The sequence below is a fragment of the Pagrus major genome, chromosome 7, assembly GCF_040436345.1.
Source record: "Pagrus major chromosome 7, Pma_NU_1.0".
Classification (NCBI taxonomy): Eukaryota; Metazoa; Chordata; class Actinopteri; order Spariformes; family Sparidae; genus Pagrus; species Pagrus major.
The window spans coordinates 11,462,848-11,478,119 of record NC_133221.1 but is presented as its reverse complement, the minus strand read 5'-3'; the positions used below and the strand labels follow the sequence as shown (position 1 = coordinate 11,478,119).

Below are 15,272 nucleotides of genomic sequence, written 5' to 3'. Positions count from 1 at the left end.
CACCGTTCTGCAGCCTCCCTCCCTCCATGCCATCTTCCAGGCTGAACAGATGATCACGGCCTCTGGTTTCTCTCGCCGGCCCAAAAGGCTCTGGAGGATGTTCTCATTAACAGGACTTGTCAGAGCAACCTGCTAGCACTGCTAATTTATTTCCCACACACAAAACATACCATAAGCAGACCACACACACACACACACACACACACACACCCACACACACATTAAACTCACACTGATGCACATGTGCTTTTTTGTGTGTATATCCCTTGACAGATACACTGAGACAAACACTTGCCCACCTCTCATAAAAGCCTATACATAGACACATGCCACATGGACTCTCCAGTAGAGCTCCAGGGCTTTCTCCTGCTAGATTGCACAACAATTAGCTGCAATGAAGGTTTGTGCCGCATTTCTGACAGTCAGACAAATGATATATGTGCATTTGTTTGCAAAGCATATGTGTTTGTTTGTGTGTATTGGAGGATTTGTTTTTTGGAGGTAGGGTAGAGGGTGGGCTGTTACACTGCTGTCATTGTTTGTACCTCTGGGAGCCCTTTTCTGCCAGCTTCCTTCAGCCCCACAGCTTCTGTGATTCTCTCTCCATGCTGTTTGTGTGTGTGAATGCTTGTGTGTGCATTTGCTTGAGAGAGAGTTTAAAGGCGTTTTCCAGTGTGTAAGTGTTACCTGACTGGCTCGTCAGATCAGTGTGCACCTTATCAACAGTTGCAGTAAAGTGTTCCTGTATTTCACACGTTCACCCACAGGAGAGATATTTGGACACTTCAGCCTGTGCATGCACATAAACACACTGAAGCCATTCTTTTGGCTATACCAGACATATTATTTTCTATAAACCCGAAGACACATTTAGCTGACAGTTTTAAGACTCATCTGTCACTTCTCACATAAAAGTTCAGTGCTGCTATAATAAGAAGACATCATGTACTCATACACATAATGACACAGATGCCCTCAGGAAGATGCTGTTAGTAATCATCAGTGACTAATGTTTCTCTTTTCACTTGCTCCCTGACACTATACTCTAGCACACAGGTTTATACACACACATACACAACCCTATATTCTCTGTGATTTGTTGAATGGAATCACAGTACATATCTTACCACAAGTAGAGGCATACCTTTATTCTGACCAGGATGTTAGGGCAGGCCCTTGAGGAGAACTCCACTGACTTCACACATCAAAGTCTTTTTACAGGTTGTATTACAGAATACATAGAAAAGTTGCATAACGCCTGTTGTGACTCTAGAGAGTTGCTTAAAATTTGATAAATTGTCTCAGGTGATGTCACTTGAGTCAGTAGAAAGAAAGTGAGCTTATCGCACCTCTGCAGTTTGCTCCTGATATCTGATTGAGGCTAGTGGATCGAGGTTACATTTGCCACTATTTGTATAACCCACTTGAATGTCTGACTGAACTGTTGGCAGTTGAGTTGTACTGTGGGTAGTGTAATATGAAAGACTGTATCTCTGTTTTGTGTCCATCAATCTTTATTCTTTTATTTGAAATTGTCCTGGAACGTTGATATTGGGTCTGAAAATATGATTAGGTTCTGGGATTAAAATGAATTAGGAATTAAGGTTAGGGAAATATTGTTAGTATAGTTAATTAAAAACTAGGGCCATAAACAGCTTAAATAGTGGACAGAGAGTGAAGCCAACGCACAAACCTGCTATTTTTCTAATGGCCAAGAGGGGGCAACTCCACCGGTCTTAAAAAGAAGTCTGATTGTATATAAGCTTATGAGATGATGACCCTACATCTCATTAATTACTTCAGTGAACAGTTTTCTTTTATTGTCAGTTTACACTGAAATTTATTGTTGAATCCATAGGCATTTCCATTTAAGAGGTTTACACACATATACAGACATACAGTTGCATATATTACACATATTCATAGATGTATAAACCACATCAAACAGTCAAGACCATGAAACAACTCGCATACCCTCAGATCCAGATCTTATTTAGCACTAATGGGTCATGTTACGGTGGGCTTACACTGGAAAGAAACGCAGACTCTTTCTCTTGCATGAATGTCAGACACACTCACACCAATGCACCTCCCTGGTCTTGTTTTCTGCCTGGCTACATATGGGGAACACTAGTTCTAGCACTGACACCAAACCATTGGCATTGTACATGAATCCTGAGTTGCAAATCATCCAATATGTACACAATTCCTTGCAATACTGGGCTAGTTTGATTTTTTCAGCCATTACAGATACATTTGTAATGATGGCCTCCGACTGAAAAACGGACAATTTTTCACAAGTTGTTAAGCTGTATACATTTTTAACTATTGACTTCTGTTTTTTTAGTGGTCATCTTTTTTTTAAAAAGTAGTGTTTGATCTAGTTCTAACTGAAAAACTGAGAAATCAATCCAAAGTAATGCAATTTTGAACTCAACGTGGAATGTGTGAAAACATGTTTTTCATAGTTTTACAGTTTCATGGGTTAGAACTGATAATTGCTGGTCTATATTTTCAGTGTTTTCCCTCGTTCTTGGAGTTGTGTCACTGATTTGGCCGTTTGTTGAACTTTCAGCTGAGTTCCTATCTCAGTGAAACTTCAGACCCACTAATTGCATGGTTCAGCCATCATAGGCCTACAGCAGCCCTCGGAATTTAGGGATCACAGTCCGATGGCTATCTTTCAAGGGAAAAAAAGGAGGTCATATAACCTCTTACTACTGAGAAACCATGTTCCTTATCCTCCATACAGATTGTGTTATTACACGTATGTTTTTCCATGGTTTAAAGGCTAGAGGGATTTCTCTGGTTTATGCTCTGACCCATACAATTGGAAAAACAGAACCCTTTCTTAAAGTTTTGATGGAGAGATGTTGATTAGATTTGAGAAATACAGCTTCTATTTCCTCCAGCAGTTGGGGAAAGCAATTTTGTGCTGTTTGCCTCCTCGGGGAAGCTTGAGAAAACAATATGAAAATGATTTCTTTTTCTTTACAACAAGCATATTTGGTGCTGGCAGGCAAACGCTGAAATAAAGGCAAAGTTGAAGCCTTTGTTATTTACGGCCTGTGCTAAGCTTACTTTTTTCTACTAGCGTATCTGCCTTTTTCCTCTCGTTTTTCTAGTATGACAGAGAATAAAAAGAGATGGAGTGATTGGTGTCTTGGATCGGTTTTGGATGGTGACAGGGAGAGGACTTTGATAGATATATGAGCTGTAGAGGAAAGGTCACAGTGAATATGTGCTGTCCTTGAGATAGCTGTCCTCAACAAGTGGCACCTGTATGTTGGTGGCTCTTGAATAGTTCGAAAAATTAGAATGCATGAAAGCAAGCCCAAATCCTGTGGAGGCTGACTGGTAAACAGTTGGTAAACTGCTGACAGTAGCAGAGTAAACTGTGCACTCTCAAAGACAAGACAGCTATCACTCCTCCTCAGTCTTACTCCAGCATCAACATCACCACCACCACCATCATCTCTCATCCTCGAAAGCCACGGGCAGTCCAGCAGACGCCAGTCCATGTTACACAAACACGCACATGCTGACCTCAGTCTATTGCACTCTTCTGTCTTCGGCCCTATTGGTCAGACTGTATCAGATGTCTTGCTGCAAGACTTTAGTTATTGCAGACTTGTGAGTACTGCGGTGATACAAAATCTGGGCCAAGGCTCCACGGAACTCAACATATACTGTACGTATCAAAGCCATCATTGAATTTGTAGGCTATCGATCCGGAAAACTCTCTGAACCGAAACCACCAGAGCATTTTCGTTTGTTTATTTCTCCCCATACAACCACAGAAAGGCAGGGTAAAAAGCCAAGTGACTGCTGTGAGGGAATGAGAAGAGCGTATGGATATGAGCTGTGGTTTGCTGTGTAAATACCTTTTGACTGTGTTAACTGTGTCTACTCTGGGTGTGTGTATGTGTGTGTGTGTGTGTGTGTGTGTGTGTGTGTGTGTGTGTGTGTGTGTGTGTATGTTCCAGAACAATGAAACTTGCTGTCCAGCAAAACATACTACTGCAAAGAAAGTTGGGGAAGTTTGTGTTCACTTTTATTCTGCTGCTATTTCCGCTTCTTTTTTTCTACAAAGGGGCTTTTCTCTTCCTGGGAGAGGCTTTATTCTGCCTGATCCCTCTCTCTCTTTCGCTGCCTCTTCTCCTAATCACCACTAAAGCCAGCCCTAATTGCCAAAAGATGTGATTTTCTCTCATTTTCTCATTCTTTCTTTCTTGCTCTCTCACCCTCTTTCTGTCTGTCATCCGTTTTTCATATCTCACCACAAACACACAATACAGACAAGAAGACGTGGGAAATGAATTTTTCATAAAAACAACACAGAGTGAAGCAAATGTGTGTAGCAAATGCAAGTGTTTGGTTTTAATTATGGGGGCATGTGTTTAGCTGGAGATGTAGCTACACCATGAGAGCTACAGGAAATCAGGTACCTATTGAGATGGTTATGTTCACATAAAACACTTTCAGTTGTTGGCAGTTTATCCTGTATTTTTCATGCTGGTTTGAGTCGTGGTTACAGGCTTCTGCAGGCAGTGTGTATTCGTACTGTATATGTTAATGCCTTTCTTTTTTCTAAACCCTGAGACATTGAGGCAGTAACACACTGTGATTGTTTGCAGTCCTGAAAAGAGCTCAGGCAATGGTTCAGTTCCCTCTTGCTAGGAGAGATGGCTGAGAATTGATGAAGGCCAATCAAGCACTTCTGTGCATGTTTAAAGGAATACTAATCAGTCATTAGAGAGATGCTGATTAGTCAGACATGATTGCTTTGTGGTCTTTGTGTTTGGTCTCCGTGAAAATGTGTATGAATGTGCATGTGTCCTTTTGCATTATTGATTTGTGAGTGTATACATTCTTGTGCATGCATGCACTTTATATCGTATTCATTGTACTTGAATACTGCAATACTGGCCTGACAAAACCATGATACCACAGAGGGAAATCACCACAGCATTGAAGGCATGAAACTTTAGATTTTTATCAAAAGATATATATAGTGTGGCTTGTGGAGGAGGTGAGGCTACTTGAAGCCTCACTCAGATAATCAGAATCAATCTGAATCGATATTTTGATATTTTCAACATTTTCAACATTACAATTCTGCAGTTCCTTTCTATAAGAAATTTGCCCACTCTGAGGTTTACTTGGCACATGTCATTTTTATGCTTTCCCTTTCTTGTGAAGGCGATATCTCAAGGACACCTTCAGGGAAATTCTTCAAATTTGGCACAAACAATTGTAGTTTTACCTCAGACTCCAAGGTGTAAGTGTGTAACCTACAGTGTGGCATGCATATCCAATAAAAAATTATTATTGTTGTTAACCATTTAACAATAAACCGTTGACATCCCCACTTCCTACTGTAGTGAAGATTTGGGAATCCTACACCCACTTTGTCTACTACCTTCTAGCAGCCTGGAAATGACAAATTTTAAAGCTGGCCAGTGAGTGATAGTACTAATCCCATACAAATTAAAATATGTCCAACACCATTTCATGTGACTTTAAATGAAGGAAATTTGACTTGGCACTGTAACTCAAAGATAGTTTACCTAATCCATGTTAATAACAAGTCAGCTGAACTACATGTATAGACAGAACCATATTGTTCATGCACAGCATATGTTTAATTGGTGTTTAATTGTTGCTGATGGAGAGGCCAAAATAAACGCAGATGTTTCTGGCCTCCACACTTACAGGAGTGCCCCCAGATTTACAAAGCAGTACACGTGCATACTGCGACTAGTGGCTTTGTGTTTGCCTCAAGACCATCCTTGAGCCTTCTCTTATTCATTTGGTTAAAATTTAATGTGAAACGAAAGTAATAACAGATTTTTCAGCAAAGCAAGAGAGGTGTTTGGGGTAAAAGTTGACAGGCACTATCTGCAGCTGAATATCTCTTGCTGGCATTTTGGTTTCACCCAGAGAAAGCAGCACAGGGAAGTAAAGTGTATCGCTTTCAACCCAACAAAACACAAAGTAAAGCTGCTTAATTTTACATAAGACACCACAGGCCATCCATATCCAGGACACCCACAACTCTACATTCACTTCGTGGTACATGGTCTGCTGCAGTAGTACATTGTTGCTGTATAAGCAAGGCTGGGAAAGTTTAGAGGAACAGAAAACTGGGAAACATGACCGAAATTCAAAACAAGATGTCTCCATTATTTTCAGTGAGATAGCACTTTTTTTTTTAAAATTTACATTCACATTCAGCTTATGCCTACAATCTTTTCCCTTTCCCCTTCTTTTTTTCTCTCCCAACCAAACAGAGCCTCTTTCAGTCCCACTCACCTCTGAAGTAGAACAGTGAAACAACAAACTATGTGAAGCTGTGATTAACATTACTCATCACAGTTTTGTCTGTGGGAACTTAAAAGAGTTACAAACTCGAGCCTCATTAAGTGTTTTTTGAATTTGTTGTGCCTTTGTAGTTGTCAGACATGACAGCAGTTTATTCTTTGAATTTCCCAAGTGCATGTGGACATAAATTAAGGAAAAACATAAAACAGTCAGATAATTGAACCAATGCAAGCAGGTGTGAAAAAGTAATACAACAGCTTTGCTTTGATGCATATTTGACTGATAAGCTTTTAGTTTTGTGTATTAAACCATATTGACAACACGCATTTCTTCAATAAAAAGGATGCTGTAAAATTTATATTTGGTTTGCTGTATTGTCTCTGCAATAAACGTGTCTGGTGCATGTTCCCTCTCACTTTGTGCAATGTTTTTGTTTTGTTTTTTTGTTATCGGAGCTGATCACTGCTACTTTGTAGGTTTCTGGAAAGGATGGAGGGATGAGCCAGTGTCTATGATTGGCTTCAATGAAAAAGCTCCCTGATGAACTTCTAACATTGCTTTAAAAAACCTTCCATCACAAGTTTGTTCTCTCTTCATAGTCTATCAGTGGTGGACAGGGGACCTGGCTCTGTTTAGTCAGTCACTGAGGGCCCAGCCCACTGTAGAGCTCCGCTATACTCTGATTAGACTGCACACTCCCCATGGTGCCTCTGATCAGCGGCCATACTCGTCTCTCACCATCCATCGCTTTATCCCGCCCTCTGTTTCCATCTCTCAGAGCGCCATCGCTCTCCCTTTGTCGCTCTTTTGCTCTCTCTTTCCCTCCTCTCTAGTTCTATCCATCCATCCATCTGTCCTGATCTCTCGGGAGGCCAGCCCAATTAACCTGTTTAAACAGCCATCTGAGCATCCCATCCATTCCAATGTGGCCGTGTGAGAAAGAGCCAGTTCACTGAGCCAGGATCCCAATGCCAGGCCCCCATACACTGCCCTCCTCAGCCTCCGCCTCCACTTCACTTTCCATTCCTCCCTCATCATCATCATCATCATCATCATCATCATCGTCTTCATCCTCATCTTTCTACTTTTGCCTCTCTCGTCCTCAATGGGCCTGATTGCAGCAGACAGCAGGACTGGTAAGAGTGGTGTCTTTACTGTTTTGTAGGGCAGAGTGACATCTGATGCATTCACTGCACCATACTTTGAACAATTTAAACAGCTGCAGTCATAAACTCTGCTGCCTCTGGAGATCTCCACTTTAACAACTGTGACCTGCCTATGAGCTTTTAGGCCTCTTTCTTTCTCTTCTTTAATGTTCTTTCATTCATTTCACTGTCTCTCTGATTGCCACCTCCACATACTCTCCATTCTCTCATCAATCTCCCTCTCTTTCTGCCCTTCCTTTCTCCCCTCCTCTCCTCTCACCTTCTTTCTGTCACTCCTCAGCTCTCAGCTCCTCTTTCTCCCCTGACTGTATCCCTTTCTCACTTCCCTTTCAACACTTGTCACCTACTTCCTTTCAGGCTGTCCAGAGAACAGCCCAAGAAGGTCACAACGCTTTTCAGAGTTGCTATCCTCCTTGTCCTTGTCTTGTTGGAGGGGGAAGGGAACTTTAATTATAAAAAAAGAGAAACGTGAAGATGGGGCTTGGCATATGATATCATCCAAGCACCACACAAAGCACCATTTGACCACCTTCCAAGGAATGGTGATGAAGAAATCATGGAATACATTCCCTCCCAGTGTGGCAACACACATAGCATGGTGGCATTTGTAACATTGCAGGGGTGTGACTGCTCACATTCACTAGACAGTCGAGAAGTGCTGGGCTTGCTGCTTGGCACACTGGGGTGTCTGTGTTATTTGCCAGATCAATGCACAACCTGGGCCTACTGCTTTAGACGACTTGTTAATGTGCAGCATTGTGCCGTTGGGCTTCATTGCTCTGTTGTTGGCGATTTTATAATCTCTCTTATAGCAGTATCGACCCAACTCGGTGAAAGAGGAGCTATTGGATGTTTGTGTGTGTGTGCGTGTGTGTGTGTTTGTGTATGTATGTGTTGATGGAGGGGTAAAATTGGCACTGTCTTTTTCTTTAATTGGTGCAAGAACAAGATCCTCAGGGTACTCTATGCACAGCCTGTCACTCCATTTGTGTGTGGCTATTGGTTCAGTTAGCTCAGCTCATTGTTGAGTCATACAGGCAATCATAGAAAATAAATGCCTACATACACACTTACACAAACACACAACCATTCACATACACACACACACATTTGAACACCGGACTTTCTTGCCATTAGGTCCTAACCACTGCAGCATCATTCCACTTTTGTAGTTCAAGTACAGAATGTTTGTGCTTGTTTATTTATTAACTCAGCCAAGGACATTATGTTTTTGCCCGTGTTTGTTGGTTGTGGATTTAAATATGTTTTATTTGATATTGGATTCAGCTTGATTGAACTAAAGGGGACTGTTGGCCCTTGGTGGAAATATGCACTCTCCTATGTGCCATTGAGTTGTTTTTTCTCTTATATTTAGCAGTTTTGTAATACCAAAATGAACACAGTTACATTTACAGATTGTTTTGGGAAAATTAAAAAATGATTAACCTTTTTAAGACTGAGATATACATGCTTTCTTTTATACGGCTGATGGTGATACCTCCCTCAATTACCCCCCTCCGCAGAGTGAAGCCTCTGCCTGCAGGCCTCAACTAGCCATGACCGCAATACTGCTGCACTGCTGGCAGCGTGCCTAGCTCAGAAAGAGACAATAATTGGAGGACAGCGAGAGAAGGGGCAACAGACCACCTGCTGCTTGTGTTGTTTTTTCCAGTATTTGACTGTTTCACAGGCACAAGGACTTAGAAATACAATAAAGGATGCTTTGAGTTTGAATTTTGAGTTTCTCATTGTTATAATTTAATCAGGCAAGCTTCCAAAACTCTATTTGCAGAGACACATGTTTGCCAACTGGTGTGTTTGTTATTGTCACCCCCCCACATTCCACATCTAATCTTTGAGAATCTTCAGAAGTAATGGTAAAAGAAATGAGATAGGATTAGACAAAAAGAAAAGACAATGAGACAAACAGAAATTAGTAAGCAAGTTTTTTGGGGTGTTTGTTTGAAATGTAGAAATGTTCAGCTATACAAAGAGAAAAACAATTTGATGAACAGCAGAGGCTTTCCTGCCTCTTGGGTTGATGTAATCCATCTCTCATGTCTTACCTCCTCCTGTCTAGACCAGGACACTTGTGCTGCACCTGTTACACTCAGTGTTTTTGAGAGCTGTCCCCTCTGACTGATCACTGAGTGGCTGTCTGGACATCTGGTCTTAGAAGGGCACTGACATGATCACAGGCATACTTAGGGCCAGACAGAACAAAAGCCGGATTTACTTGCAGTGTACTTTCTGTAATGGGAGCCCTTTTCAGCTGTTACAGAGATGTGGGAAGAGAGAATGAGGCGATACAACTGTGAGTTACAGCCCTCAGGTCAGGGTTTCCTACGAAACGCCGTCTAGACATTGTAATCCCCGAGAGGGAAGTGCCGTGAAGGAGTAAAGGGATGAAATTGGGAGGCTAGTATCGACTACACTTGTCTGTGACTCATCTTCTCATGAACTGAGTTAATGTTTCATATGAGATGAAACACAAGAGTGCCCTCACAGCTCCATACTGACCTAGTGCTGTACAGTACCATGTGATAGAAACTGTATTTAATTACTACTCTAGAGAGCAGAAAACTCTACAGATTTTTTTTTTGTCTTGAATTCTTACATCTCTCTGCATACCATGTCGTTTCTGGAGTAAGTGAACCTCGCCATGCTTCCTACCTTACCTTGTGTAAAGTTAGCTTTTCATTTTTTTATGTTTCTAGCTAAGTTTGCTGTATATTGGCTGGGGTTGTGCCATGACTACTGAACTGGCATACGACGATGTCCACAGTCATCACGATAGATGATGACATTGTTGTCCAGTGGGGTGGTTGTGGGGAGATTACCTCTTTGAGAAGTTTCCCATTAGCATACCATTGTAGTCACCACTGTTTCACACCTTTGCTTTGATGGCAACCTCCAACTGTTTCACCCAACCAAGAGAACTGTCTCCTGTTACCGGTGAAGGGAGTCAGATCAACTCTCACATCCCTGCCTGGAGAGCATCCGACATTCATCCCAGTGCCAGGTTTAAAAGGAGACATGTGGAGTCAAGACAAAGACTGTCTTGACTCCACATGTCCATAACTTAGCTGTATTCAGCCTCTGAAGCTTGAAATATAGTTAGCCACCTAGCTATGCTGAGAGGTTAAGCTGAAAACACACACACAAATAACAATGGCACGATAAAGAGAAACACATCTGCCACCAGTTGCCACCAATGTAACCAGGCATCTTGGCTTCACCTAATTGTGCATGCTTATATAAAGGCATATCGTAAATGCATTGAGCAGCAGCAAACTCCTTTTAATTTCCTCTCCAACATGTCACAAATGCCAAAAACAGTTGCCTTATGGCAACTCTGAGGGGACACACTACTTTTTTTGTGCTCTCTGGTGGGGGTCCTTTTACATCACAATTTTACAATACAGGGCTCAGCAGTCTATGATTACTTGGTTTTATAGGCTCCTCAAAATGTTAAACCTTTTGAGGTTGATTTGTGATTTTGGCCTACATAAACAGAATGGACTTGGCTGTTATCTGTACTGTACATACAATGCAGATACTTAGAAACCTTTTAAGTGCAGGAACACAGCTATTAGCAATGACTAGATAAGTGTGACCGTATAAATGCCAAAACTTTGTTATTTGGTGGGTGGTGCTAATAATAAAGCTAAAATGTCACACAATAAGATTGAGCCAATGAAGAGAAAAATTGGACTCAGGTTATTATGTGTGAGAACATGTGAGAAGATTGTGGAATTCTAGATCGAGAAACACAGACACTTAGCTGCAATGTTATTTGCAAAGTTATTTGTAATGTAAATGCTTTGCAATTAAGATGACTTATCTCACTTTATTTGGTGAAAATGGGTGAAAAAATGAACCTGTCATCTTTGGAGGGAAGAAACCATTCAAACCTTCCCAAAGCCCTTCCCCTTAAAATAGATGTCACAGTGAGAGAGTGATGTGGTGCGTTAAAGTGACAACCTGTGCAGCAATCGTGGTGAAGGCAGATGACGTCATGGCTGAAAGCTGCCAGGGATAACTGTGAGAAGACCAGAAAAAGTGATTTCAGCCTTCAGATTAAGCATAGTATTTGTCACTCAGGAAAAAAACATACTACTATTAAATACCACAACACTAGTGGAATCAATATTTCCTGACAGAACAGGACAGTTTGAACAGTTATGAATATGAATATACCATGAGAAAAAGGCTGAGAATTAGTTTATGCTGATTAATATTTAAATATATAATTTAGTTTCCCTTTTGTACTTTGTATTTATTTAAGAAGTTGCAACTTTGTTTGCTAATAAGGGTTTTATTTATTTTATGACCAGATTCTGGCAGTTAATTACTACACATTCTTCTTGGTCCTCCTACAAACACTTTCAGTTGCCAATGTTTTCCCCCAGTCACCACCACACCATCACTTGGTCATTTCTTTCACATGCAGCTAAACATAACAACCCTCAAGAGTCTTATCCTTGTGATAGTTTGACCTTTAACTAATGGAGACTAATGGTCAGATGCACCAGAGTCAACCCAGGCACAATGATACAATCTCTGGTCACTCTATCTACCTCCTATATTGAGGTGTGTGTATTTCAGGTGCACTGTGTCTGTGTTTTTGCCTGTCTGCGAGTGAGAATAAGAGTTTAATATCTATTTATACATGCCATTGTGTACTTTGTGCCTGTTTCATTACTTGTCACTCCATTAGTTGTCACTCAAATTGCCTCTTTTTGAATATTATATTAAAATCTTCTTAATTATCTTGTCTGCAGTGAAGTTTGATGACTGCATGGGGAATGAAGCGGTGGATTTCCAGAGCAGTGACCCTTTCTTCAGTGTGCGGGCAGATGGGTCCGTCTTTGCCAAGGGACAGGGCGCCAGCTTGGAGGAACCAGTCCAGTTTAAACTGACAGCAAGAGGTCCACATGCACATGTCTGGGAGACTGTGGTCCAACTGGCACTAATTGACCCACCTTCACCTCAACAAAATGAAAATGAGGTGAGTTCTACACTTACTGCATGTGAGCACAGACAAACACAAATATCATGCATAAAGTTTCCATTACCATACCAGAGTTTCTTTTTCCTGTCAATTTTTCTCCAGTGGCCTGGTGATGGTAACAGCCAAGAATCAGGTCAAAACTCCTTGGGGTTTTAGAGAGAGCAAGAGAGACTGGAGCAGGAAGAAGTAGCAGTGGCACATGGTTAAAAGTGATAGAATCACGCTGCCACAGGGGGAGAGTACGATTCCCCTCAGCCATAAGCTGTTATTGGAAAACATCCTGTGCCTTGGATACCCCAGGGGTTCTCGACTCTTCCTCCTCTATTTAAAAGCTGTCAGAGGTCAGGCGAGGACGGAGCAGCCTGAGCTCACAAGTCCCCAAAGCCAAAGAACCACAAAGCCAGATATGATAGTAAATACCAGTGTAAGTTAGAGTTTGTTCCACCTTGTGTCAACCTCTTCCACTTGAGATGGTTGGTACAGTGCTGTATTAAGCAGTAAACAGTGGACACAAATTTAAAATGTTTTATAAATGCCAATTGCTTCAATAAAGTTGTTGGTTCTGTCTGCTTTAACATCTAGAAGCTGCTTAAAAACACAAGGGATAAGATGTTGGACTCCACTCACATACAACTGTCAAACAACGCCGACACACCATCCTCTCCAAAATTTTCCCACACAGCTGATTTGAAAGAAGCGTTTGGGTCCTCTAGCTCTGCTGTCTCATTTGAACTTGCTCGTCACTGACAATGTCTTCTTCATCTTGTTTTATTGTGTCTTGACATTCGGACATATTCTCTGCATGCACCAAATCGTGACGTCGATATTGTTACAGTTCCCGACGAATAAATGTATCGTTCCACCACTCCCACAGAGAATTATCTCTTGACTTGGTAGTTCCCCTCATCTCCTCAGAGCTTTCAAGTTTCTTTTAGCTCATTGTTTTGGTTTTGCAGCTCACACTTATGATGTTTTGATTCAGTCTCACTGCTCTCATACTGTTGTTTTCAGCAGCTGTTTTACACACTACCTGCACATTTCGCAGAGCCTTAGCCTTATATTTCCCACAGGAGTTGGTAGAGTACAAAGCAGAGCATAAAATAGTTTGAATATTGGACTTAAATTCACCAGATTACCATAAACATGACTCCAAAGTTGCTCCTTATGTGCTGGATGTGTAATTAGGCGACTGTTGAGTAACAAGTTCGTCATAACAACTTAGAAGGAGATAATATGTCAGAGTTGTGTTCACAGCTTGCTTTCACTGCCTCCAATTGGCAAAAAAATCTGTATCAGAAATAACAAACACCAAGAGGCTGCCTAAAAACTGCAGAGTTTTTTTTACCTCGCTCCAGTAATATACGCATCTGGGTGATGCCGTCTAATGTTACTTGTTTGTGAATCAATGAAGAAAATGAATTTAATGTCAGCAAATGCAAATTTTGGAGTGAATAAAACTGTTATTTGCTTTTCCTACTAATTTCAGAGGATGATGGGTGGCTGCATCCTTGTTACACTGAGCCAGATAGTTGCAAAACCCTAGGGCCTTCATAGGCCATCACTTTATTGCAGTGCTTAGCCAGACAAATGAAATGACTATGAAACGCATTGATCAAATATGTACTCACAGAGATCTTGAGATCACATAGAACATTTTTGGTGGCCTTGAACTCACTTGGGCCTTGAGTTAATCATAACTGATAACAAAACATGAACTTTCGATCTATTGTAAGTAAAAGATGAAAATAAAATCAATACAATACGTATCTGATGCCAGCAAGGTTAGTTTGAATGATTCAAGGTGTCTGACTTCTCCAAGTAGTTGAACTTTTTTGACAAAAGATAGATTTTGAGAGCTAGGCCATTAAACCATTGAAAACCGGATAGTAAATATCTTTCTCCTGGATTTTCTTTCCATGGCCAGAAAACAAAGAAGCGATGGCACAAACTCAGTCATAGAATCATGGAGACAAATAGAGAGGCGGAGTGGGACATTGGCCAACAAAGGATCTATTAGTGGGAGTGGGTGTAAGGATGAGTAAGTTGTTCTGGCTCTGGATAGGTTTGCCTTCATTCTCACACTTTTGTAGCTCAGGCTGCTTCAAATGATTCACTGGTTAGTAGGTATGAGCCTCAGTATGAAACAACAGTGTGTTAAAGGTCAAACGTTATTGTACTTCATTTTCCAGTGAGTCAACTAATATAAGGATCCTGAGGAGCCACGAACAGGCAGACGAACAATTGGAGGGCTAGACGGGGTCATAGGTCAGAAACACGCTACATGTAGGAACAATCATGTTTGCAGCGAGAGCAGGAGCAGAAAGGAGGGCGCTGAAGCAAAATGTGATGTTTCATTATGGAAATGGCGCTTTGTGGCGTGCTCTGTTGAATAATAACTTCCAGATGTCTGGGTAGCCAGGGGCTGGCTGATATCAAAGCGTGCAGGGTTTTGGGGAGGCAGTGGCGTGGAGGGGAAGAGCTGGGACCACCGCCAGCTGGCTAAGACTGATGGCACCAGGGCTGGGGGGCCGCATCCATTTCACACTCAGTGACTCCTGTTCACATAGCGGTAGTGTGCGTAAGCGTGTGTGTCTAGTATGCATGCGAGAATGTTATTTGTTTGTGCTTTTTTTTGGGTGAGAGATTAAGTCAGATCAAGTGTGAATTATGCTAATTTTGCGTAAAATTTCCATTGCTGTCTTTGTTTAGGGCAGACAGTGTCTTATGTTATTGGCCTATAGGTTTTATCTGTTCTAAGCGCAGGGTTG

The 15,272-nt window shown here is 41.4% G+C and overlaps 1 protein-coding gene across 1 annotated transcript in view; it reads left to right on the top strand.

Moving 5' to 3' along the window:
- LOC140999817 (cadherin-4-like) overlaps window positions 1-15,272 on the top strand; it is a 232,336-nt gene that overhangs the window by 149,569 nt on the left and 67,495 nt on the right. The window contains exon 4 of the mRNA XM_073470359.1: window positions 12,275-12,501. Coding sequence (XP_073326460.1) covers window positions 12,275-12,501 — 227 coding nt within the window. The remainder of the gene's footprint in view (window positions 1-12,274; window positions 12,502-15,272) is intronic.